Here is a 26,771-nt window from a genome sequence, read left to right as displayed (position 1 = left end):
ACATTGTATACCGATATTTTTAAATGAATGTTTTCAAAGAAATAAAGACTCTGCCATTTAATAAGTGACTACAATAAACACAAAATTACAAAAATTACGAGTAAACATAATGTCTAAACCTTTCAATGATGGAACTATACACTGTCCCTCCTGGCCATATTTATTTCGATTCCATCGCTTTTACTTCATAAAAATAAAAGACGAAATTGCAAGGGAAAATCTAATATTTTTTACAACTTATATCACTAAGTACTAAGTGCTCTTTACAAACACAGCACTTACGTTGCAAAGTGCAGTAAATATACGTACCTAAAGCCACTGTTGAAAAGTTACGTAAGCAAATTGCAGGGTGTAACCAATCCGCAAATGGAATACTCTCACACAAAACCTCTCCCTCGGCACGTCAGGAGATAATTTGCATCGACAATGCGAATGATTTAAGGCTGTTTGAATGGGTGGAAATGTAGTCTAGACTGGAAATTATATAATGATGTTTAATGAAACACTAACGGTCTATATTATGGACTGTATTTTTATAGATGTGACATATGTAATTAACAATAAAGTAAATTTTCACGCCGCCCCGGTGCGTCGCCATGCCGGAAGAGGGTGGAAGGGGGAAGGGCGAGCGTCACCGGCGCTTGGTGTTACAAGAAAAAAAGTGTTGCCACTTAAATTTTATGTTTAATAATTTAATCAAACAAATGAGTTTTAAAGCTTAGACAATTATGGAATTTTATAAATACTTTATGAGGTCTGAGTGCTTCGTTTTTGCCCCTTACTTGGGTTGTGAACTTTTAATACGAGCACGGCAATGTGACCCCACTGCACCTGATGGTAAGTGGAGTGGGGACCAATTGAATGTCGACTGACGAGAGATGATTACCCCTCAACAGTCGACACAATTATGCCGGCCTGTTGGAACCGGATATAAATAGGCTGATACCGGAACGCGACACACTTACGTGCGTCCAATAGAATGTCGACTGACGAAAAATGATTACCCCTCGACAGTCAACACAATTATGCCGACCTATTGGAACCGGGATATAACTGATCCCGGAACGCGACACTTACCTGTGCCACTATGGCGGGTGCTAACACCTTGTATGCGGTGGTCGCTATCCGGGCGGATATAAAATATATCCCACCACCAGCACTGTCTGGTTTTGAGTTCAATTCTCATACATGTTAGGCAATGTTCTAATTGAGTTTAAATTCGGCGATATGATCGTTCTATCTAATACTATCTACAGATATCGATCAAGGTTATCATTCGGGTCGATACGCATGCATGAGATTATGTAAATTACAAATCACGAAACATTCCAAATTTTGAACGTGTTTATACCAAGCGCTGTGAATTATGAGCCATTGTTAAGTAACAGGTTCAAGATCTGTGACTACAATGTAACATAATCTTCAGGTACAAAAAAGGTTTCTCGTATCCGAGAGTCCGTCTGAAACAGTGGCAGTTTTGCTCTATATGACAAAGAGTAATAGCATGTTGCAGTTGTAAGTATGTACTTGTGCCATTCGATTTATAAAATTGTAGTATTGTTTACAGGCAGTCGTGTCTATGGACCAACGACTGGCCAGTCATATAAAAACAACATGGCAACTATCTTCGCGGATGTTTGTGTAGTGAAGTAACGAAGTCGTACAAACTCGAGTTCGACCTTCGAATTTTAAATTAACCGATGATGTGACTCGAAGCGTAAAATGAACTGGTAGTAGGGCTTCTGTACATTAATTTATTCGAAATTAACGACTGTTATTGACGTTCTATATTTAAAAAATATTTTAACTTACGTGATTGGTGGATTCATGGTTGTACACTATTATATACTGAATCAAGAATACGAGTAGAAGTTCTATCAAAATGGATTTAGTCATTTTCTGATAGAAATACATCAAGATTTAAGGCACTCTCACGGACAACACAATTTTCGTATTCTCGAAAATCTTCATAATGTAATAGGACAAAACATAAATTAGTAATAATTCCTAAAATAACTACGATCTTGAAACTCATCTCGATAAGTACTCACTTCCCAAATGTTTGTTCTGCGAAACGAAATACGCCATTCTTGTAACAAACACGACTTTGACATTCGAAATTTTAATTAACGGTTCTACGAAACAGAAATCGGCGGGGGCGCGTGTAATTAGTGGATACGATTGTAATAAACGTATACAATCAAATGTCAATCGTGTCCATTTGCACGTTAATGATATTACGTGATTTAAATACTTGTGTTTACAAAATCTGATTCGTTGGTAAGGTGTGTTTTTTTTACTCGTGTCACCCTAATGTATTAGATATTAAGACTCATAACGCCCAGTAATTACATCTCCATGTTATGAGACCTAAGGCGGCGCGGCTTGGTGGATGTTTTACACCTCTGCTTATCCTTGAAAAAGGGAATAGCATGATAACTATTTGTCAGCGACACTACATCTAAACTTCAAGATATTTGCCTTGCAACTTCCAACAGAGCACACACGTCTAATGAATCCATGTCGCACACAGGTAAACCACAGCATTCCTTGACATAAATCAGCGGCAGCAGATATTAAAAATTCCAATATTCTGGAACATTCGGGAACGTCTTACGATCGTGTAAACAAAAGTATTTCGCTTATTAAGAAAATTTCACGCTCAAACATGAGTTATTTGTGTTATTCAAACTTTTTGGGAATTTCGGCTTGTTTCTTTATGGCTTCGTAAACAAACCGTTATTATGTTTCATATAAAAAAAGGACTACATAGTGATAATTGGAGGTAATTTAAGTAAAAACATGTTGACCTTTATAAATATTTGATCTTTTTCTATTTGTGCAAATAACATTGATTGCAACGTAAAGGCTGCGCAGTGCGCACGCACGTCAAAAACATAAATGCAATTAGTGGAATCACCATTCGACAAGCCAGACAGGGAGATACAGTAGCTTAGAAAAAAAATGCTTAACGAAAACGCTATAACCATAAGAAGGCAGGAAAATGATAGCCCATTGTGATACTGTCACATATGTCAACACAGCCTCTCAAGGCAATTCTTTTGTGTTCGGTCTCCACACCGAATGCACGCCCATGCAGGGAGGGACATTTGTCGCGGCTCTAGACACACAGTTAAGTGTGTATACCTCATGGTTGCTAAATCATATTGAGGCTCTTTTTATGCTATTTATTATACGGTATTAAAATCAAAATCGACCATAAGCATACCGAACGGTATTTGAGCCAGATCTTTGTTATCCAAATTAATAGTGTACAATAATTGGCGCATGACGTAAAAATGGCTGAACCAATTTCGATGCAGATTTCACTAAATATGTAATGATAATAATAATAATGATATCAGCCCTGTACTATACTTGCCCACTGCTGAGCACGGGCCTCCTCTACTACTGAGAGGGATTAGGCCTTAGTCCACCACGCTGGCCTTATATAATGATAAACAAAATATAAATACTATATGGACATAGATTAAAGATAGTATTGATTGACTGCATAATGTATATCTTAGTTTTTGTGTGGCGAAAGAAAGTAGACTGCAGTACTTTTCAACCCCACTCCTCTGCGTCCCTTCGACCCGCTGCCGTCTACTTTGTTTCAGTCACGGTGTGTTTAGAGAGATCAAGTTTTTGTATGCATATTTATGGTAATGTAAGAAAATGTGTCGTGGAATGTAGCTTTCGAACGTTTGTGTGTTGTCGAAGATTTAGCATGACGGAGTTTTTTTGCATATTCCGGAGACTTGAAATATATTTTGTTCACAAATTAGATTTTTTATTATGGGTAATTTTAAAAAGTCAGATTTTATGAAGCTGTTATTTTATGACTGATACCTATTCTGTGCAATATGTAAATGTCAAATTAACAAAGTTCTAAATCAAACAAAATACCAACGCGGAACGAGAATCAAACCAAGAACCTGCCAACTGACAGCCGGTTATGCTGCGACTTGATCAAGGAAGTTATAATATAAAGTCATTTTGTCATATTCATAAATATATTTTAGTATTTTCAAAATATTGCAAATTGGACATGTCATAATATTTTACAATGTATATTATTAATCAGCGGATACACAGATAAATTAGATGTAGATTACGAATCACGTTTCTAGCAGGAAATATGAATTTAGGTATTTAAAATTACATACCTACATACGTTCTTTAGATAATTTACATAAAATAAGTGTGAATAAATATAATATTTAATTTAATCGTGAAAATATTAAAATTTATGAACATAATAAAATAGCAATTGTTTCATCACTATGTAACAGCGGCTGAGCTGTTCTTGATGCAGCTTTCACTACGTATAATAAAAACAAAACTAGCTATGAAAACAATGATAGATTACATTATTTATAAGTGTTATATGTATTTGTTGTTCATCAATAGAATATGTAATTTTCTTGAATTAATCTAGATTATTATTCTATCCAGTAGACTGCTTCTCTTTCTCCTTTTCTTACATCAATCCTATTGTTGTTGGAAGATATTGCCTAGACTTTAGGCCCAAGTGCGATAAAGATATTTTTCTGTAATTTTTTACACTCGATTGCAAAACAGAGGGAATGAATCAATAAAAGAATATGATGAGAAGGTATCTTTCAGCTAACAGAATACAATTCCTCGCGGGAAGTCTATCTTATTTTTGTGAACTTGTTACCGACATATCACTGTTGGTAAGGAAATAATAAGAATAATTAATTCATGTAAATTTATTATACAATATGCCAAAGATGTAAGTAATAAATAATAATGATAGTATATACAATAATTTATTATAATATCTAGGAGTGGATTTCCTTATTATTTATACAAATGAGATAGGTATCTAAATATAATAATGTATACAAATATATACGTACATACGTACGTTAAAGTCATTTAATGCAAATGATAATGATAGTTGTAAGGGTAATTTGCTTAAGCGATATATTTGTTGATTCTAAGCTAGATAAGCATTTATCCTGTTAATATTTATATGGTCCAGAACCAGTTTTGTCGTTCCTTTTTACAAAAACGTAAGGATATATTATATTCACGCAATATCATAAACATTTGTTTTGATTTTAAAAAATTTAGGGATTGTAACCTTTGTTGTGACTATATTATTTTTTATGTCTTCTATTTTTAAAAGTATTTGTGTGTTCTGTTCTGGGGCCTTATTCTCTATCCCGCACGTTATTTTAACAGTGCGTAACAAGCACATAACACAACACATCATGTTTAGGACTATAGAAATTTGGCTTACAGAATACCATTCCATGCACATTTTTCGAAGATAACATGACACGGCCGCGTTACGCGTTTAAACTACCATACAGAATAAGGGCCCTGTTTAGTTACCACTTACTCAAAATAAACACTCGTGTTACTAATACATCTTTCAACTTAACTTTATTAATATTTAAGAACATATATATCTATTATAGGTACTTACAACAAAAAAATAATAAGTTCAAGAGGCAGAAACATACAGATTCCAAATATGTGTGTAACTTAAGTAATATATCAGAAAAATGATGTTTACCGGCCGTTTCAATACAAAATCCTATATCTTAATATTGATGTGATTACAAGAACAAACCAATTAATATAACTCATTTGTAAGCATGTCAAAAAAACTTTGTTCTTATTGGTCCATTTATGCGATATAGATCGGAACAAGCGAAAGATATATTTGTTTTCTGTTACAATAACACTGTACTTCTCTATTTACACATGGAGACACTGCTGGTAATAAATTTAACTAAACGATATTTTTCTATAATGCGGAGCAGTGGCGAAAAGTCCATATAATCCGATTCCTGTCGGCTTTCCTTTCGTAATTTATGTAAAATCTAATCATCATTAAATCGATTTGTAGACAACATTTATGCATATTAGTACCTATACTATGTTGTGTAGGGTTCTCTTTAGGAAAATTTTACCCTTATGTGGAGAGGAATACAACAAGAAATACAAGTTTACGTCATTTCGGCATAATATAGCAGTGATGTGTGTTATCTGTGCCACTAACGGTCCTGTAGAGCGTGTTCCGTTGCCGACCGCTTCCTACCATCGGAGACTAGTCACAAGGCGTTCAAGTATGTACTCTGTGTCCTGTTTGTATAAAGTTAAAATTAAACTATTTTTCGGATTTTATTACAGTTTTTATATTTTAATTTTCTCCCAACGTTTCGAAGACTGCAGATGTGGTCACGGGGGACTGAGGTATTGGTCATCCCCAATAGTCAATATCTACCTACATTTTACAATTATAGAATTTAAAATTTTCAGGTGTTGGGGGTTCCACACAAAATATAAAAACCGCCATAAAATCTGAAAAATAGTTTAATTTTAATATCTAACATTCGCGTAAACATAAAAAATCATTTTGTATATAGTTATTACAATCAAAATTATATTATAATGATGTATACAAGTATCAGTAAACTCTTTCCTTGTCCTTATCGCCTGTGGACTAAAAGTGACGGGTTATGAGAGGTAATAGGTTCGATTGCTAGATCAGTCAACACTGTAAGAATTTATCTAACACGATTATATCAAACAAGAAGGCTTCTTAGTGCACTTGAATACATTATTTTGCGACAATTGCATAACTGATTGTCCTAACCCCGAACTTATTCTAAAAAAGCACGTAGATCGCAAACTGTTGATTTCAATTAACAACTCTAACTTGTACCTTCGCATTTACAGCGACACCGAAGATCGAATAGACCAATGCTTATTTTGATTAATTGTTTCGCAGTAAGTCATTTTTTTTTTGGGTTTTGGACCCCGCATTCAACACACAACAAACCAAACAAACAATCCTCCAGATTAGCGACTTCAGGGTCCTGGAGGGATGTTGGGAGAAAGGATAAGGAAGCCTCTTAAGATGGGAAGAGAGGAGGTCAGGAAATGTTCGTGGGCCTTATAGACCTCAATGTGAATTGGCAACCATGAGGTATACACAAACTGTGTGCCACGACAAATGCCCCTCCCTGCATGGGCGTGCATTCATTGGGGAAACCGAGTGCACAAGAATTGCGTCGGGAGCAGTAAGACTTAGAGATCCGTCATATACGGTCATCAGACTCTCAGACTTACCTCCTGATTGCACTGGTGGCAGAAGTCATGCCGGCAGGTGGGACAGTGTGCAGGGTTCGCCGCCCGCACCGTCACCACCGTGTCGCAGCCGACGCGAGGACAGAACGCGCGTCCCGAATCCATCGCCACCTCTGTAAAGGAATGCTTGGTTAGTTATATCAGGAATGATTCAATGTATAAAAAAAAAACAATTATGTTCATGACGGCCAGTCTCAACGAAGGTTAGCTAGATATATAAAAGATATTATGATGGGTAGGCGTGTGTAATACAGAGGCAGACAGTAATCCGACATGACCGGAGAGAGATCAAGTGCAGGACTAACGGCTTTACTGCGTGGACTACATGCTTTCTAAAGCAGGAGGGTATCACATCGCCAACTTTTTGGAAAAACCTAGTCACAATTATTTTTGGCTCGACCTGGGATTCAAACCCAGGACCTCAGAGCTCTGATCATACTTTTATTGAGTACGGATTACAATTACGAGCTCTGATTGTACTCGTATTGCGTACGGACAACTACGCCATCGAGCTTGTCAATGTATATCGTGTAAGAATAAGGAATTCATTTGCATTGAGAATTAGTTTCTTGGATAGAAAATAGTTTTCGTATGCGAATAAGGATTATTTTTTGTTTAAATAAGGCCTGTTATTGTATGTTAACAAACTGAATAATTCTGTTTCAGTGTTAATGTGTGCGGGCCAGCGGTTTTATACAGTGGCCTTTATTAGGCCATAAAGGCTGTTCATACGTCTTCAGTAACCGCACGTGTGGAGGCATCTTTAGCGGATCAACGTACGGCCGTGACTGGGGCCAGCTTTATAAATACATTAATTTTAAGCTCAAGACTTGATCCTCTAGGGGTGGGCAGATATTCATTAATGCGTCAGTAGCTTTCCGAGCTTGCTAACAGTAAGGATATGATAAACTTATAATATAACACACAAACATCACGCATTTGTCTCCGAAGGGGTATGCAGAGGCGCAACCAGGGTACCCATTTTTTGCCAAAGTTGTTCCGTCCCATGATGTGATAGGGGACAAGCCTATCGCCATATCGGGCACAAATTTCAGACTCCGAGCTGATACTGAGCAGAAGAACCCAAATATCACTTTGCACCACCAGGGATTCGAACCCAAGACCTCAGAGCGCTGCCGTACCGCGCATGCAGTACAACTACGCCAGCGAGGCAGCCAGTCAGTATAACCCGAGAATATTTTTTTGTAATATTAAACAAATATAGCAGTTTTATTTTAAATTGCTACCATAGCACGATATAATATAGTTTGACCGCGTTACCACTGCAGTTTACACGAACCTTGATGACGAACATGATGTTTAACAAAGGTTTATAATATAATAATATCAACACTGTATTATGTACTGACCCACTGCTGGGCACGGGCCTCCTCTACCACTGAGAAGGATTAGGCCTTAGTCCACCACGCTGGCCTAGTGCGGATGGCAAGACTTCACATATCCTCAAAATTGTTATACAGAACTCAGGTATACAAATACCCTTCACTGTTAAAACAAATGATGATTCACAAAGAGCACTCACATAACAAAGGTTTCTTTAAACATTATCTAGAAGACCAAAGTTCGCCCTTGTCAAGGCCACAATATACCTAACATTGCGTTTGTAAATTCCAGCCAATGACAATGTTTATTTAAGATATCAACATTCACCATGGCGGCGGACGTGAGGCTTATCACTAGTCAGTGTTAATTAACCACGTGTTTGATTTGTATGGATCAACGGCCGACCATGACTTTTCAGCAGAAACTTTGTACCAATATTATATTTTTTTTATTGCTTTGAATGACGAGACGAGCTTGCCGATCGCCTGATGGTAAGCGATACGACCGCCCATAAACAGTAAAAACATCATCCAACACCTCGAATTACAAAGTATTGTTTGGTATTACACTGCGCTCGCTATTCTGAGACATGAGCTGTTAAGTTTCATTATGTCCAGTAGTTACACTGGCTAGAATGATTTTTAAACCGGAACACAACAGTGACTACACACTGCTGCTTGGCGGCAGAAATAGACATTGCGGTGGTACGTACCCAGGCGGACTCTCACATATGAGACACCTACCACCAGTTAATTACTTGGGATTATTTTTTTCCTTCCTAACCGAATTTCGGCCACGGCGCGGCGGCGAATCTCAACGGAGATCAACCATGCAGGACATATGTATAATAGTGCACAAGTGTGTGCACTATACAGGTGTACTCTCTGTTCCTTCGCTGTCATGTTACTTGCAGGAGCTGTGAGAATAACACTTATTCCCGACAGAATAACTATCGAAGATACGTATACTATTGCCGGTGGTAGAATATATTTCATATCCTCCCGGATAGCGACTACCGTACACAAGGTGTTAAAATCGGCCATAGTGGCCCACGTAAGTGTGTTGCGTTTCGGGATCAGCCTGTGTATATCCTGTTCCAACAGGCCGGCATAATTTTGTCGAGTGTCGTGATTAATCAAATCTCGGCACTCGATATTCTATTGCTCCCCACTCCACTTACCATCAGGTGCACTGTAGTCAAATGGCCGGGTGCGCATAAAAAAAAATTGTGGTCGTTCTCTCGTAAGCGAGGTCCCTGAGTATGTACCACTGCTATGTCTTTTTCTGTTGGCAAGCAATGTGTGCGCTGTTTTCCAGCTTGAAGGACATTGTAGCCAGGGTAATTACTGGGCATCATTAGACATATTTTATGTCTTAGGATGACGGGCGTAAGAGTGCCACGCAGTACTTTGTAATCCAAAGTTATTTATGTTATTGCTACTGTTAACGGGCGGTCGTATCGCTTAACATCAGCCCTTATGCTCGTGTAGTCATTTAATTTCAATAAAAAAAAACCTAACAGCCTGTCACTCTGGAAGACCATTCCACTCCCTCTACATAGGGACGCTAGTACTGAAGCATTTTGTTCAGGATAAAAATGTTTTGCTTACATTATGATCTACTGGTATTAACCTACGTGTTGAAGGTTTTAGTGAATCAACGTCCGACCCTGACTACGGCCACGAGACAGGATTTGAACACGAGGCGAGATATTTTATATATTTCATTCAATGTCAATATCAGTTTCATAGATGATTAGGGTTGTCAACACAGAGAATATAAATTACGAAATCTTAGCTCGAGACAATCGTTACAAAGTTTCCATATTAAGGTTATAGCTTAAGGTCCATTTTTCATACATTTTGTTTCACCTTTAATCTGGGTAACTAAACAAGTATTGACAAGTAAAGAATTTAAATTTACGTCTAGTTAGTGATAAGTTCTCGCAGTTGAAAGAAAAACGTAAAAATAATTAATATGCATGGATATTTCGGCCTTTAAAATTTAATACGACGAAATTTTAAAGGCCGAAATATCCATGCATATTAATTATTTTTACGTTTTTCTTTCAACTGCGAGAACTAATCACTAACTAGACGTGAATTTAAATTCTTTACTTGTCAATACTTGTTTAGTTACCCAGATTAAAGGTGAAACAAAATGTATGAAAAATGGACCTTAAGCTATAACCTTAAGGGAATTTTGTAGCATATTGCAATGTTGGTATATGCAGGCATCTTTTATTTAAATTTGTATGCTTGATTATTGACAGAAGGGTCCGTCCCACCAGTGGCAAAGCGTCCAAACAACTGGATTCCTACCGGCTTTCCCTTTAGATTTATTTACGGTTGTCTTAGTTTTTGTTTTCTTTTAAATTGCCCGTGATATGTTAACTAGGACATTTCTTTTTCGCATCGTCTTGCCTTTTGAATAATGCCACCTTTCGTCACTGCGTCCAATAAAGTTTTACAATAACATTAACCAGAATTATAGTCAACAGTGAATTTCTTGAAGATGATAATTACTAAATTCCTTATATTTAAATCGTCTCTGGATCTCTACTACTTATCCTAAATCTCCTTATTAGAAATCACTGTCCAATAGTCCTATAATTAGCCAAAGTAGGCCGGTAAATCCGCATGCAAAGTTAGTATAAATAGTTACCGGTACTTGCGTCCGCTGACCGACCGTGGTAAATGACAGTAAGGTATTACATATTTAATTAGTTCAACATCCGACCGTGGTTAGAGTTATACGTCACATAACAAGTTTATAAACAAACTATTTATTTTAATAAACAACATTGTTTATCGCATGAATACCTCGACGGCGGATGCGAGGGTTGACAGATTTATGGATTAACGTGGTAGTGTTTGGATCAACGAACGCCCATGACTGGGGCCGCGGTTCGGAAGCCGTTCTCGGCTTTTGTACAGTCAACTATAAAAATGAACAAAAAGAAATGGTATCCGTAGCACCTTTTTTTTACAAAAAAAAAAACCTAAAATGGTTTACTTATTTCATTCGGAAAATTTACAATGTTTACATACAACTCAAATGTGCTACAGCTTTTTTGATTTTTTTTATTTGTTAACATTATTTTGTGACTGACTGTACTTGCGGTTTGCTACAGATGCCTTTATTGGTCACGCTGACCGCAGATAACGTTGATTCCAAAGTTTTTACATAGAATGAATGGATGAATCAGAGTTCGGCTGCGGTGGAACGCATAATGTTGTTCACTGTGAATATATTTAAATGTCGCTGCACTCTGGTATCTTTTTTTTTATACATGCACCGCAAAGTGACTTCACTGTACCTGATGGTAAATGGGGTCCAATAGAATGTACACTGACGAGAGACGATTACCCCTCGCCAGTCGACACAATTATGCCGGCCTGTTAGAAGCGGATGTACACAGGTTGAACCCGGGTTTTAACACCTTGTGTACGGTGGCCCTTATCCAGGCGGATATAAAATATATCCTACCACCAGCAATAGTAACCGTGTCTTCGATCATAATTCAGTCTAGAATAAGAATAATTCCAGCAGCTCCTGCAAGTAACATGAGAGTGATGGAACAGAGAGTGCACCTGTGTATTGCACACACTTATGCACTACATTATCTCCTGCTGATACAATATCTCCTGAATACCTCCTATTACCTTTTGTATGGTGATCGTTTTCTGGGCGGATACAAAGTATATCCCACAACCAGTTTAATGTAAGATGTTTAACTGGTGGTTGAATGTTGTATCCGATGGATAGCGACCACGGTACAAATGTGTAGAACGGACCATAGTCGCCACAGGGGTACGTAAGCATGTCGCATTCCGGAATACTCCTTGCAACTGGGAGTCGGAAAACCCCCCGAGCAATCAGTAGCGGCGGCGACTGATTGCGACTCCACTCAACCAATACCGCTTTCGCACAGGTGCTGGTCGAACATACGGGCAAAGCAAAGTGCACTTACTGCCTTATGGTAAGATGTAGGCTGCAGCTAGTGTCGTATGGACGAGAGATGATTACCTCGCGCCAGTCGACATAATTATGCCAGCCTACTCGAAACCGAATATGCACAGAATGAAAAATAGTATGCATAACAATTGAATTTCACTTTTGTTAGCGTGGTTACAAATATCTGTTCAATAGACCTATATTCTATACAAACCTTTGTAGCTAAACTGCTACCGGAATTCGAACCAGCCTCTCGGCCCACAACCCATATAGTATGCTTAGAATGTGGCAAAAAACACGCCACGACTCCGTGTCGATTTATTGTAATTGGTTGAGAGACTACCACGTGACTGACGCATTGGTCTTTCGACCAATCACAAACACATTACCTAGTGGACATAATAAGACTTAAAATCTCATATCTCAGAATGGCAAGCGCAGTGGAATACCAAACAATACTTTGTAATTGTTGGATGGTGTTTCTACTGTTTGTGGGCGATCGTACCGCTTACCATCAGGCAAACGGCAAGCTCGTCTCGTTATTCAAAGCCATAAAATAGATAAACATCAAAATTAAACGACAACGATTTAGTTGCGTTTTTTTGGGACATTCTAAAGGTGCAGATTGATATTTTCACGCAAACTTAGAAAGCCAAATACGAAATCGAAAAATGATCAATGGAAACTTAAAGCCATCTGACCATCACTGGATCAACAAAAAAGAATACATGGCAGAAATCGAACCCATGAGCGACCACGCTATCTGTTATGTGTTAACTTTTACAAGACCCGCTATTGTCTATAAATCAAGCTCCAAACTGTTCGTCAATTTCCCCTTTCACATCTTCATATCTGCCAATCTCTCCCATCAATCACTTGCTTGTCTGTCCGGACATAACAATTCGATTAAACTATCGCGCACCATCAGCCTTACTTATAAAAATTTCGCAAAGCTATGCTTAGTTAAAACACAAATTTACTCGATCAGCTGTAAGCCAAAAGCCGCCATCTTGGCCCTTAATAAGGTTTAAACTAGGAACTAGTGATGTTTTTGACAGCTATTTAAGCAATTCTTAACCACATCTTAACGCTAAAACAAGTTTAATAAGTAAGACTGCATAAATCTAAGAATTATCTACAATTACCATTAACAATAGAGTCTATAAGTTTGTTTATTTGATTTGTCTGCGGGCGCAATTTTATTGTTATTCGAATAAGTCGATTAGTTTAGACTGGCTTTTACGATTAAAATGGTCACTGTAGACTCATTTACAGTAATGTCTAGATGACCTAATATCTATGGACTTTAAGAGGTAGTCCGAGGCACGACGGATACACTTCGGAGAGCTCATTACCACGTCATTACGCGATTATGAACCTAATATTATAGAGAAATTCCAAACATTGTTCAATTCTCGCATTTAGTCGAATCCAAATATTACATCAGACTTGCTAAATGATTTTAAAACTTTACACAGTGTTATTGTATTTTATTTAATAACCTATCGCGAGGTTAAAAGATTTTAAACTCACAACAGATAATAAAATACGATTAATTTATAAACTTATTTCTATTCCGATAGAAAAAACCGTCTGTATTGTACATGCTAATTGTGCAAAAACGCCGAAAGCCAGACAGAGGTGCAATAAAACAAGATTGTGGCAATAAGAATTTAATATTTTATCAAAACAATCCAATATCTTATACACATCTTGGGTTAAGACTGCGATCTTTGGTACATCCTATACCTACGAGTATATTCAAAATCAAAATATAGACGCCTTCTTCTATTCAATGTGCTTTCCTCTCATTTTGATATAGACTTCTTCTGCATTTTTAAAACAGTTAAAACTGATTAAATAAATTATTGGTGCATATTCAGTAAATATCTGAGAAAGTTTGTGATTAGCTAAATAATTGTTATCTATCTTATTTATTCAATATTAGTCAGTAAGCTTTCCATAAAATAAATAAATAAATATTATATTTCAAAAAGTTCAAATTAATGTTCATATTAAATGATAAGCTAGTAATCGAGATTTTACGAGAGTATTCAGTAGGACTTTAATCCCAGCAAAGGTCTTGTGAAATCGCAACATCTATTCATAAAGACTTATTTAAAATTCTATTTATGTCTTTAATAAGGCGATAAAGAGCTTATCTTTTGAAATTATTGGTTGAGGATAAGTCGAAGTTTTTAATTTTTCTCGAATTACTTTTTGATGCCAGCCGTAGATAGGCTTTCGCAACTGCTGTCTAAAGTTAGCGAAGGCGATTTAATTTCATTTTAGCTAGCGACTTAAATCGAATAAAGTGCTTATTCATGATTATTTTCTTACATATCTGTAAAATACACTATTGATATAGTACTAAAGAACAAAATGAGTTTGCTGGTCTCTTGTTAAAAAATAACAGTGTGCAGTAAATAAATCTTAATTACCAGTTTTAATTATTTTATATTAAACATTTTAATGGGTTTATAAGCAGCATTAATATGACCTAGTTAATATATTCATATAAAAACATTACATACTTTTTATTTCTTTAATTAAGCCTTTGCTTTATTTTAATATTTTTATTTTTAAAAGGAAAGTTTTTATTAGGTTTGGAGCGTTAAGCGTCACATAAATATATTAGCTGACCAAATATAAAAGTCACACTTAAGTCTATGGCCCAAAATAAATGATAATAAAATGAATACTATCTACATTAGCTGTTTAATATGATAGCTGACAAATAACATTTACATGGAATTTGTGAAACACACCCTAAAGGAATGTAGCTCAGTTTAAAATAATATTATCGCTTATTGAACCCACTTAAGACTAGAAAAAAACGGAAAGTTATGTAACAAAGGTACTCAATGTGAAGGCATTTCAGCATTCTTTCTTTAAAAAAAAACAGTCACCAGGAAGCGGAAACGTTGTGAGGTCGTCATGTCCTTTGTGAAATAAACCAGGAAATGCCCTGTACGTCACAAAACCTTTTTTTAAAGACTCAACACACAAGGTACGGTAAAACCATTGTTTATTATACGTTATATCATAATATTAATGCTAATGTGGACGTTAGCCTAAAAGTTACCTTTCTGTGTAAACTAACTATATTTCTGTGTATAACGTTTTATAGCTATTTTAATGTATGCTATATAGTACTAATAAACGTCGAGAAAAACAGCCTCCATCAATCAATCCAAAACCGTACTAGACTCTGGTTTGCAAAGCAGTCATATTTGCATTCAAGATTTAAAAAAATAACATTCTTTAATTAATTTAGACGAGAATTCTATTTAAAAAAAAAAATGATACACAGTAAAAGGAATAGTTACATTTTCCTTCAACTATTTCTGAACACAAAGAAGTACAATTTTACCCAGATACTTTAAAAAGTCCTGCTCGAACGTTCAAACAACGAATCTAGGTACAGAAATGAAAGCATCCCTATATTCAGCCATCATCGATCGCGGCCAAGTCTCATACTATTTTTAGCTGCAAAATGCAGACTAACTAGAACAGAAAATGTCATCCCCACAGTTGGAAACGCAGTAAATCAGAGATTTTACACAGTTTTATTATAAAAACTTTTCTCAGAAACAGGTCACGATGCAGGGGAAAGTTCGAAACTGTGTTGCCAGAGCATAAGGGTTTTCAGTAATGTGTCGGAATGTAATTGACGGTAAAATCGTATGTCGCTCGTTGTGAAGTCGGTTGGGAATTTAGAAAGGCTTCTGCTCTTTAGTGTGGGTATTTGCTTTGATTTATAATGAAAGTCGGGTATTTATTAATTATGAAATTACTGCTTTGTCGGCGTTGTTGTATTAGAATAAGACTACAATGCTGACGTCTCGAGTTCCATCCCCGTGTCGGGCAGTGATATTTGGTTTTTCCACTCAGTATCAGCCCGGAGTCTAAATTTGTACCCGATATGCTGGAATACGCATGGCTAAAAGTGGGTGAATCAGTTGCACTTTTGCCTACCGCTTCACTACATAGTCACTACATAGTATAAAACAAAGTCGCTTTCTCTGTCCCTATGTGTGCTTAAATCTTTAAAACTACGCAACGGATTTTGATGCGGTTTTTTTAATAGATAGAGTGATTCAAGAGGAAGGTTTATATGTATAATAACATCCATTAAATAGTGGAGAAATACTGTTATTTTGTTATGTTCTACCCGTGCGAAGCCAGAGCGGGCCGCTATGGTTTTATATACAACGTTCACAGTTTTTCTGTAGTGTATTTAGTATCAGCATTGCACCCGTGCGAAGCCGGGGCGGGTCGCTAGTCTAACATAAAAGGCGTTAGTGTTTCTTGAACTATACTCAGGTATGTGGGTTTCTTTAAAATGTTTTTCTTCGCCATCAAAGCAAACAATCATTGATAAACAATGCTCATAAACTATAGTCAGAAATGTTCAATTACAATTCGAAAGTGCAAAAAATAACTTGTTTTACATTTGTTCATTTACCCTTTCCTACCCCAACTTTGGGGTCCGGGCACAACACACTTTCAGAAGAATTTTCCAGAAACGACATGGATTGTTTTTTTTTACATGCATGACAAAGTGACCCCTCTGCATCTGATGGTAAGTGGAGTAAGTCCAATAGAATGTCGACTGACGAGAGATGATTACCCCTCGTCAATCAACACGATTATGGCGGCCTGTTGGAATCGGATATACACGGCAGTCGCTTCCGGGCAGATATATAAAATATATCCTACAACCATTGGATTGGTGTTTACTAACGGTTTCTAGCCTGAAATCAACTGATTGATTGATTCACCTATTTTTTTTTTTCATTTATTATTATATACATAAAAAAATTGCATAATAAATTTGACAAAAGTTGATTGATCAGAAATGACTATTGAAGATCCTATACTGTACCAACTTTTTTGCAAATAAAGGATTTACTATTTTTCTGATTTAATGCTCGGCAAATCGTGTAGGCAACCTAAAACCTCCCGATAATGGTCCGTATATGCTGTCACTAGACCATGGCAGGTTAACAAGGTTCATAACAACGTGCGCCACCATTGACATTCAGTTAACGTAGTGCGAGCTACGGCAAACTGTAATTCTCTCATAATGCTATTCAGAACTAAATGAATTTATAATTAAAATTTCTTTGTAGCACGATGACAGGAGACCTTTAAATGTCAAATAGAGGATTAAGAGGTTTATTTTATTAATGAAGAAAAGATATGAATATTGTGCTTTTTACAATAAACCTTTTAGTTATTTCATTTGCATAATTGCGGGTAAATTCTTAGTAACTGATTTATTACTAAGAGTCAAATATAATAAAGAGAATAATTCTTTGATTTTCTTGCTTAAAAAAATCACATCTAAGAGCTCAAATCTAAAAACAATATACCGAAATAAATCATTTTTCCGTCTGGCAACACAAATTGAATATGGTAATGGAATATTCCACGCTGTAATACATCTAAAATGCTTCACGGTACAAAGGGAGAGAAGAAAGAAAATTGGAAAGTTTTTTTATGCTAACAATAAAGGATTTCACGGTTCAGTGGAACACAATTTACTCGTTCAAATCGTTCGGAACATCGGGCTGATGACAGAGCCGTCGGGTGTTAGGGTTTGAACATTAACTCAAAGGCATAGGTAGACGGTACATAGACATTGCCCTAGGTACCGTTTACAAGTCTGGCAACAATGATACATTATACATAGAAACTTACGACTATGCCTTTTACTTTTGGCCCAATTCATTAAACCACCCCGGAATTTTCTTCGCTCCGATTCCGAGATAATAATAATTAAGTCATCTTTAAGCACACACTCTCCTTATATCCCCTAAAGGGTAGGCAGAGGCGCAACTGGTGCACCCACTTTTCACCGTACGTATTTCCATATCGCCATATCGAATAGAAATTCCAGACTCCGAGCTAATATTATGTAAAACCCAACCCAAACCTCAGTTACCAATCCTACGCGAAAATTATTTTAATTTTTGAATTAGTTTGTAATAAAGCTAAAAAAAGCAACAGCAAAATAATTTACTAAGATTATTGCACTGTGTTCCACAAACTCTACGTCGGAACACAGTCATATTACTATAAAAACCAACAAGATAAATCAATTACATGGAAACATTTCAAAAGCCACACATCACTAATTGTGTTGATATGCGAACAACATGAACGTGGTACAATTAGTGCGAAACAGAGCGCATCTAGCGAACGGCATGGGCAGGCACAACACTAGCGCTGCATTCGTGTTGAATAAAACATAACATGATCAGGGCTGTCAATAATTTCAACCGGAATATATTCTGATTCACCACAGTATATGAAAACCAGCAGTGCCGAAAGTCCGTATAATCTGATTATTATGGGCTTCCCTTTCGTAATTTATGTAAAATCTATTCATTAGAACGATTCCAAACCGCATTTATGCATATTATAAGTACTTATAAGTTCTATTGGTTTCCCTTTCCGAAAATTTATTTTGGAAAATGTAATTTATACATGCGAGTACACCGTTTTTGACTTGGTACATTTTAAAATTGTCATACAATTGTTTTATTATTGATCTTATTATGTGTATGTTTTTTTTTCTTTTGTATACTTGCCACCATCCTCTCTACACCAACCTAAGGCTGACTGGAGGTGAATGCCCATGGGATTAAGTCCGTCTGTATACCATGTGTACAAAGTGTAAAAAAATAAATAAAATTTCATCCTTTTTCCACTGAAATCGCTTATAAATCAGCAATTCGACACATAACCTTTACTACCTAAACAATAGAGCTTATTGATTAGTGTAATAACTTAGGTCTTATCAGAGAGTCTATCTAAATAGATAACAACGTTTTGTCTATAGGTCGCCAAACAATATGCAAACGTGTTCCCCTTCGAGGAACATTGTAACTATATAATTTGTAGGTATTATGGGACATAAGTATAACATCTGATGTCTCACGACGAACGTGGTGCTGATTTAACAGTTTGTGATTCATTGTGCTAGTGATTCATAGTTGAATAAGATAATTTAGTATCATTCTTTACGATTGAGGGTAGACTTAGTACTATTTTTTGGAAGCATGACGTGAACAATCTAAATGATTAATGTTTTATTATAAAAACATTAATTATAACCCAATAACAAGGAAGGATGAATTTACCGTTCTAAATTGTAATTCATTGACAAGGATGACATTTAATACTATAATCTAGTCTTGAAATTATCCTTTGATATCTGAATGAGATTTAAGATAACCTTCGTAACTACTTTATTACGAACAACCTTGGAGATAATAAAGAATACAATGTAAAATGTCCATTATTGGGTATAATAGTCAATAATGAAGTACGCATCCGGCACATTATGAGCAATTCCTATTCTATCTTGCTATGCATAAGAAAAGCATTATGCATAGCATCAACGGTCCGGTGCAGTCCACTGCTGGACATATGCCTCTCTCAAGGCACACCACAGAGCCCGGTCTGATGCTTTATGCATCCAGTCGCTGCCCTCTTGTGTAAGTCGTCCCGCCATCTGGCCAGAGGGCGTCCCACGCTACGTTTGCCAAGACGCGGTCTCCACTCCAGAACATGCTTACTCCAGCGATTACAAGCATGAATAATACTGATCAAATATCGGCGTGTTAAGCTATATTGCGAACTTATAGGTATCAATAAGATGAAGTACCGGGATTGAAATTTAAAACGCACTGTTTCATTTTTATATGGTTTTCAGGATAAAATGGAATACCCGAATTTAATTTAAGTTTATTAGTGTATTATAAAATTTATCATTATTAAATTGTTTTATGTTTCGTGAAAGGGTTCGGCGCTTGTTTGGGAAATTAATATTTTTTATTTTGCAGGTAAATAAATGAGCTGCTCTAAACTAAATAGAAAATTAAATATACCTTTTTTGCAATATACACTGTACCTATTCTATACTTTTGAAGTAATTTTTAGACTGAAGTTTTATGCCCGTACTTCTCTGGCTGAAACTGCTTTTCGAACTGGTGATAAATTAAAATTTTATAGAATCTAAATAATATAAAAAGTTTAACAAATTAATAAAGAAAAACATTTCAAACTAAAATAGTCTCTGTCAAATAATGTATTGCTTTATTAGACATAAAATCAAATAGATCAATCTATATTTGGCATCGAATTTATGATATTTCTCCGAAATGATATTTCCTTAATACCAATAACCGGAATTAAATAGGACAATCTATTTAACAAAACTTAATGTAAGTATAAAATCACAATAACATAACTTGTTGAGGTTATTCATGTAATTTACATATAAGTTTCCGGAATTCCGATAACCGGAAAATAGTTTACCATCGCCAAACCTTTATCACTTTGTATTTCAATGACAATGTAACAAAAATCCCTCGGATATATGTAGTTACCGGTTGGTAACATCTCTAGTTTCCGTCCAAATTAGACCGGATTTATTTCAACCAGCCGAATTTCAAACGTCGAAAGTTTGGGTAAGACTTGTAGAGTTGTACCGTGATGTTTGTTCACGGTAAATTGTTATCGATAGTTTGCTGTTGCCGGTCATTTGTGTTTCTATTGTCAGTGGCGCAATTTCAACGTAAAGGCCCGGACCAAGTTAATCCAATGGGGAATCATAACATGAAATATATGTAGGTACCTATATAGGCTTTTTCCGTCGACTTTTTGGCTCCCAATACCTAGAAAACTTAGTAAATTTTACAGGGCCTCTTAAGCTGTGGCCTGTCATACCACCTCATTGTTACGCTGTCTATTGTAAATAAACTTAAGATTATATCGTCGCTGTAGGCGGAGAACTAAATAACTCAAAATTTCTAGTTTCGAGATAAACGCGATTAACTGTTTTTTTCGTTATTTTTAAGCATTACTAAAAAATTATAAATAATTTTAACGTCGGTATTTTTATATATCTCGGGTCTTATTATCTATTATATTATGCATTAACAAAAAAACTCTGACCTGAAGAAAAAAAATAAAAACTTCTTATTTAATTCTTCCACGACAATGTTTTGTAAGTTTGCTGAAATAAACTAAATAACTCGTATAGTTATTTAGTTTTGCCACACTAGAAACCATATGGTAAAGTAATAATAAGGTTAAATAATTACAATTATAGAGTTTATTAAAGTGAATACCATTAGAATTTTCAATGTCTAAATTAAACAAATTAAGTTGTTTAGTTCTTCTACACACTTGATTAATTTTATTAAACAATAAACTCGAGGAAGAATTAAACAAGTCATTTTATTTAATTTCTTTACTATTGAACAGATTATAAGTCGCAGTTTATTGATTTTATTATTTACTTTTTCTACAACAAAATATATATTATTTGAATATATTTATTTCTCCACTTTTAACATAAAAAAGCTATAATTTCGAAACGGGATAAGATAATGAAATGCTTGTTAGGCCAAAATATGTGCTATGTTTTGGGCAACACAAAAGTGATGAAAGTGCAAAATGGCCAAAATCCGAGTTATTTAGTTCTCACCTACAACGACGATATTTAAAATCGATAGTTTAATGCCAACATTCGTTAATACCATTACTGTGTTAAAATAACTATGACTCCTATGAAATCCGATTTAGGAAAATTATGACAACCGAAAAAAAATATATACATGAGTATTTCTAAGAATAAATGTACACGACGAAATAGTTTTACGAATTAATATTGTTACGTATTTTTGTCTCATATTTTTTTATTAGTGTCAATAAATTCGTTCTATCAAAAAATAATTAGAACGAATATATTAAGACAAGAAAAAAAATTGTTCATAAAACTTTTTCGATACGGACATTAATTTTGAAAATACATTGTATCTTTATACGAAGGTATCAATGTTGAATGATGAGGTCAGTGCGTGGCACGCTTGGCGGTAGACGCCACCCTTTCCCATAAACATTAACATCTAGATTTCGAATTACAATGTAATACACGACACTGTAATGCGTCGCTAGACATTAGACGTTAATTCTCATAATGCCAAGCAATTACATTGTCCACGATGTTCTTTACGCCGGAACACAATAGCAATGTTATTAACTACGCTATGAACACATCCACATGCATTTGTTTATATTGAAAACAATATTTACATTAACTGCTTATTCCGTCTAGCTATTCGGGCGTATACAATTTATTTCTTGGAATAAATAGGAATATAATCGTTACACATCTACAGGAAGGCATTAATTGCTATTGTGGATAATTTAGATTTGACTTGTCTCTATTGAATTATTTTCCACGTTTGATTGAGTTTGTTTGTTTATTTTCTTTTTGTAATTTGTAATATTGTAAATTAATTTTCGTCTACTCTCTTCTATGTATGTATTACCTATTAGTGGAAACTGTCTTGGATTAAGAACCTTAATTTATTTTTAGTCATAATTTGTTCTGTTTGTTTCCCAAATAAATAAATAAATATTAAAAATCATTTTTGCTGGTGATAGCATCGTACACAAGGTCTTAAAACCCGTCATAGTGGCCCACTAAATGAGTCCGTTACGGGATCAGCCTGTGTGTATGGTACAAATAGGCCGACATAATTGTGTCGACTGACGAGGGGTGATCATCTCTCGTCAGTCGAGATACTATCTGCACCCCACCGCTTACCAACAGATGCAGTCACTTAGCCGTGCAAGTTTAAAAAAAAACTGCAATCCCACAAACTCGTCGATAGTGGTATTAATGAATGTTGTCATAATTAAATAACCGGGAAATGTTCACTCAAGGCGGTTGTAAAATGTTAATATTAGCAACACGCTCACGTTACCTACAAGAATATCACCGCGAACGGCGCGTTGAGAGTGATTGAAATTATACGTAAAATATCATATTTGAAGGCTAAATTACGCCATTTGCCGACGCTGTGCAATTCTTGACACCACAACAGATTAAACGGTATGTATTTACCATTTGATATCAGTTCGTCGGATATTTTGTAACAATGTTAAATACGATTTAGTTAATATTACAGTACTATTGCAGCTTCGGTGGTGTAGTCGTGTCACGGTACGTTTGCATTGCTGAGGTCTAGGTTCGATCCATGGACAGAGTGATATAGGGATTTTCTGCTCAGTATCAGCTTGGAGTCTGGAATTTGTGCTTAATTTGGCAATAAACTCACCCCCTAACACATCATTGGGCTGAATACAGACGGCGAAGTTGTGCATTAGTTGCGCCTCTGCCTACATCGGAAATAAAAGGCGTGAGTGTTTTTTGTACCAATGAAAATATAAACTATATTTCCACTAGTTGGGAACAAGGAAAAACAAACTGACGAATGTGGTAACATCTTTTAAAATTGTTAAAGTAGATTGCAGGCCAAGAATTAAGCTAGATGAGTTTACCTTAGCTCGTATAAGTGAGACATATACTTATAGTAAAATACTCATAGCTTAGATTACTATTTGCGATCTACACCCAAAAATAAAAGATACCTGAACAACGCGAGCTAAGCGAACTGACTTGAGCGGACTGACTTTTCGCATATCTAAAGGAAAAGAGTTTCTTGCCCGTTCTTCTCTGGTGAGAACTGCTTTCCGAACTGGTGGTAGAGTTAATATTGACGGAATCTAAATAATGTATAACATTTTACAGATTCAAAATAAATCATTTGATTTCGAAGATTTAGTCCCAAATCTTAAGGCAATAGTCACTCAAAGGGCCGTTCGCACGTAAACGTCGTAATAATTATCACATTACACTGTTAATTATCATTTTAACATCCTTGTACTAGGGATTTGGTAATGTGAAGTATGTCTAGTGTAAACAATTTATCAAACCGTGTGTAAAGGTCAAATAGATCATTAAATTAATGTGACCCGCCAGCCAAGTGTTTGGTGTTCAGACCATTTATAAGGTTTCTAACGCGGCTTATTCGATGTTGTCACTTAAACTAAATCGTATTTTGATATAACAGATTAATTATAATGATAAAAATTGACTATTTTTTGTAGTCTTCGAAATTGGTGATGTAAATTATTCAGTGAAGTGTTAACTTCAGAATGCGGTTATTATTTTATACAATTTTACGTCGACAATGATATAGTACACGATTAATAGTATTTAGTATGTATAAATCAAATTATGTAACCAGTAAAGGAAAAAAATCACTGTCTCGAAAACCGCGATGGCGTAATGATATTGCATGCGCGGTACGATACCGCCCTGAGGCTCTAGGTTCGAATCCGGGGCTTGGCAAAGTGATATTGATTTTTTCTGTCGGGACTGAGGCCCGGAGACTAAATTTCGTCCCCGATATGGTGTTCAGCTCGCCCACTATCAAATCATTGGACGGAAAACGCTTAGTGAAAAGTGTGTGTTATAGTTGCAGCTCTGCCTATCCCTTCGGGACAAGAAGCGTCATGTGCGTTTGTTTATTTGTATCCCAGAAGCCTTTGAAAGATTCGTGTAATATATTATACAGGACGTTTCTAAAAAGCAGTATCAACTCACCGTGATTTAGCCGGAACTTGCGATGTTTCTCCATGACAGCGGGCTCCACCAGCGCAGAGATCTCGTCGAGCGCAAGCGCAGCGCCAACGCGACACCGCGCGTCCGGGCACGACACCTCGTACGCGCCGTTGCACACTTCGAACTCTACGTACGCGCGCATGCACTGTAACAAACAGATATGCACTTTAATTATATAGTCTGAAGATTATAACCATTATTTGTGTTGAAAATCTATCTATAAGTGTCATTGATACTAAAAAGTTGTTATAGTTTTTAATTAATCCCTCTATTACCAATCATACCGCCAGCATTTATTTAAATGATTATATCTACTTTATGCAACACCCTGTAGAATTGCATATGCGACATGACGCGGGCAGTTCTTTTACCATTCGAGAGTATTCCTTTACGAAGGCACCAGACGTTTTTATTTAATATCTTACTAAGACAATACACTAATACCATACACCAAATGGGATCTTAAAATTCCTCATAATAAAAATGGCGGTTCAAACCAAAATCTCACATATCAAATTCCCAGACAAACGAGACGACAATAAACCTAAATAAAAACTAAAATAAAATTCAATTTACTATATCACAAGCGGTAAATCAATGACAATTTGTACTGAGACAAAGACACCGCGACGCGGGCCGGGTCAAGTGGATACTCCGCGATACATTAGGAGACCTCACCGGGAGCTAATAAAAGAATCAATAAGGGTCGAGGTACACGACCCGAGAAGGTCAACACGAGGGCAATGACCTCTCCGAAATCGGCAACATTATACCCAAACTGACTTAACGTTTATCCGAAAACATCTCGGGTTGTTTATTACAACGAATTGATTGAATGACATTTTTTTGTCCTCAAAACGATTGCTAATGTTTTGTTTAGAGAAAAATAGTTTGCCTTTAATTCCAATCAGTGTGGATATACGATTTAGAAAAATGACAATCTTCAAAACAATAACGTCATTTTATTATGTACTAGCTTCCGCTCGCAGCTTCGCCCGCGTGGATTTCGGACTTCAAAAATGGAGGAGGTGCTCAATTTGTCGGGATGTTTTTTTAAGTATGGTGGTATGCAGGTGGTCCGATTGTCCTGTCAGGGTCTGATGATGGGATCCTGGTGAAATCGAAGGAAGCTTATAGCATGATTCAGTATTCACGCGTGATGGCTTATTATTAGCGTATTTCATATATAACTTTGGTGTTTCTATACCGATTTCTATGATTCTTTTTTATGGAATATTTAATTTAATAATGTTAACTTTTTTAATTAGGGATGACTGAGAGTGTTATAAACGTAAGAGTAGACAAATATAATGAGAAAGCTTCGAACTGCTAAGCTATCGGGAGTTACACGTGTTATTGTGAGTCAACCATAAAAGATAGACATATGCTGTCGTGGGATATTTTTACATAATTTTAAGGAGAACATTTCCGTCATACATGATTTCTGCGTAGCTTTAACCATTAAGGTTGCACACGCGACGGAAGCTTAAAAAATGGAGTAACTTCTCCCGTTTCCCCAACATTTCCCTTCACTGCTCTGCTCCTATTAATTGTAGCGTGATGAAAAGTATACTATAACCAGCACAGGAGTATGACAAATAATTGTACCAAGTTTCGTTAAAATCCGTCGAGTAGTTTTTGTTTCTATAACGGTTATACAGACAGACAGACAGACAGACAGACAGACAGACAGACAGAAAGACAGACAGACAGACAGACAAAAATTTTACTAATTGCATTTTTGGCATCAGTATCGATCCCTAATCACCCCCTGATAGTTATTTTGGAAATATATTTCATGTACAGAATTGACCTCTCTACAGATTTATTATAGGTATAGATTACT

The 26,771-nt window shown here is 36.0% G+C and overlaps 1 protein-coding gene across 3 annotated transcripts in view; it reads right to left on the bottom strand.

Moving 5' to 3' along the window:
* LOC115453417 (probable E3 ubiquitin-protein ligase RNF144A) overlaps window positions 1-26,771 on the bottom strand; it is a 196,894-nt gene that overhangs the window by 23,605 nt on the left and 146,518 nt on the right. For all 3 annotated transcript variants that reach the window (XM_037438911.1, XM_037438912.1, XM_037438913.1), the window contains 2 exons: window positions 24,908-25,070; window positions 7,114-7,244 (listed from right to left, as the gene is read on the bottom strand). In XM_037438911.1, the coding sequence (XP_037294808.1) occupies window positions 7,114-7,244; window positions 24,908-25,070 (294 nt within the window). The remainder of the gene's footprint in view (window positions 1-7,113; window positions 7,245-24,907; window positions 25,071-26,771) is intronic.

This window comes from Manduca sexta, chromosome 15 (genome assembly GCF_014839805.1).
Source record: "Manduca sexta isolate Smith_Timp_Sample1 chromosome 15, JHU_Msex_v1.0, whole genome shotgun sequence".
NCBI lineage: Eukaryota > Metazoa > Arthropoda > Insecta > Lepidoptera > Sphingidae > Manduca > Manduca sexta.
This window is presented reverse-complemented; position numbering and strand designations above follow the sequence as displayed.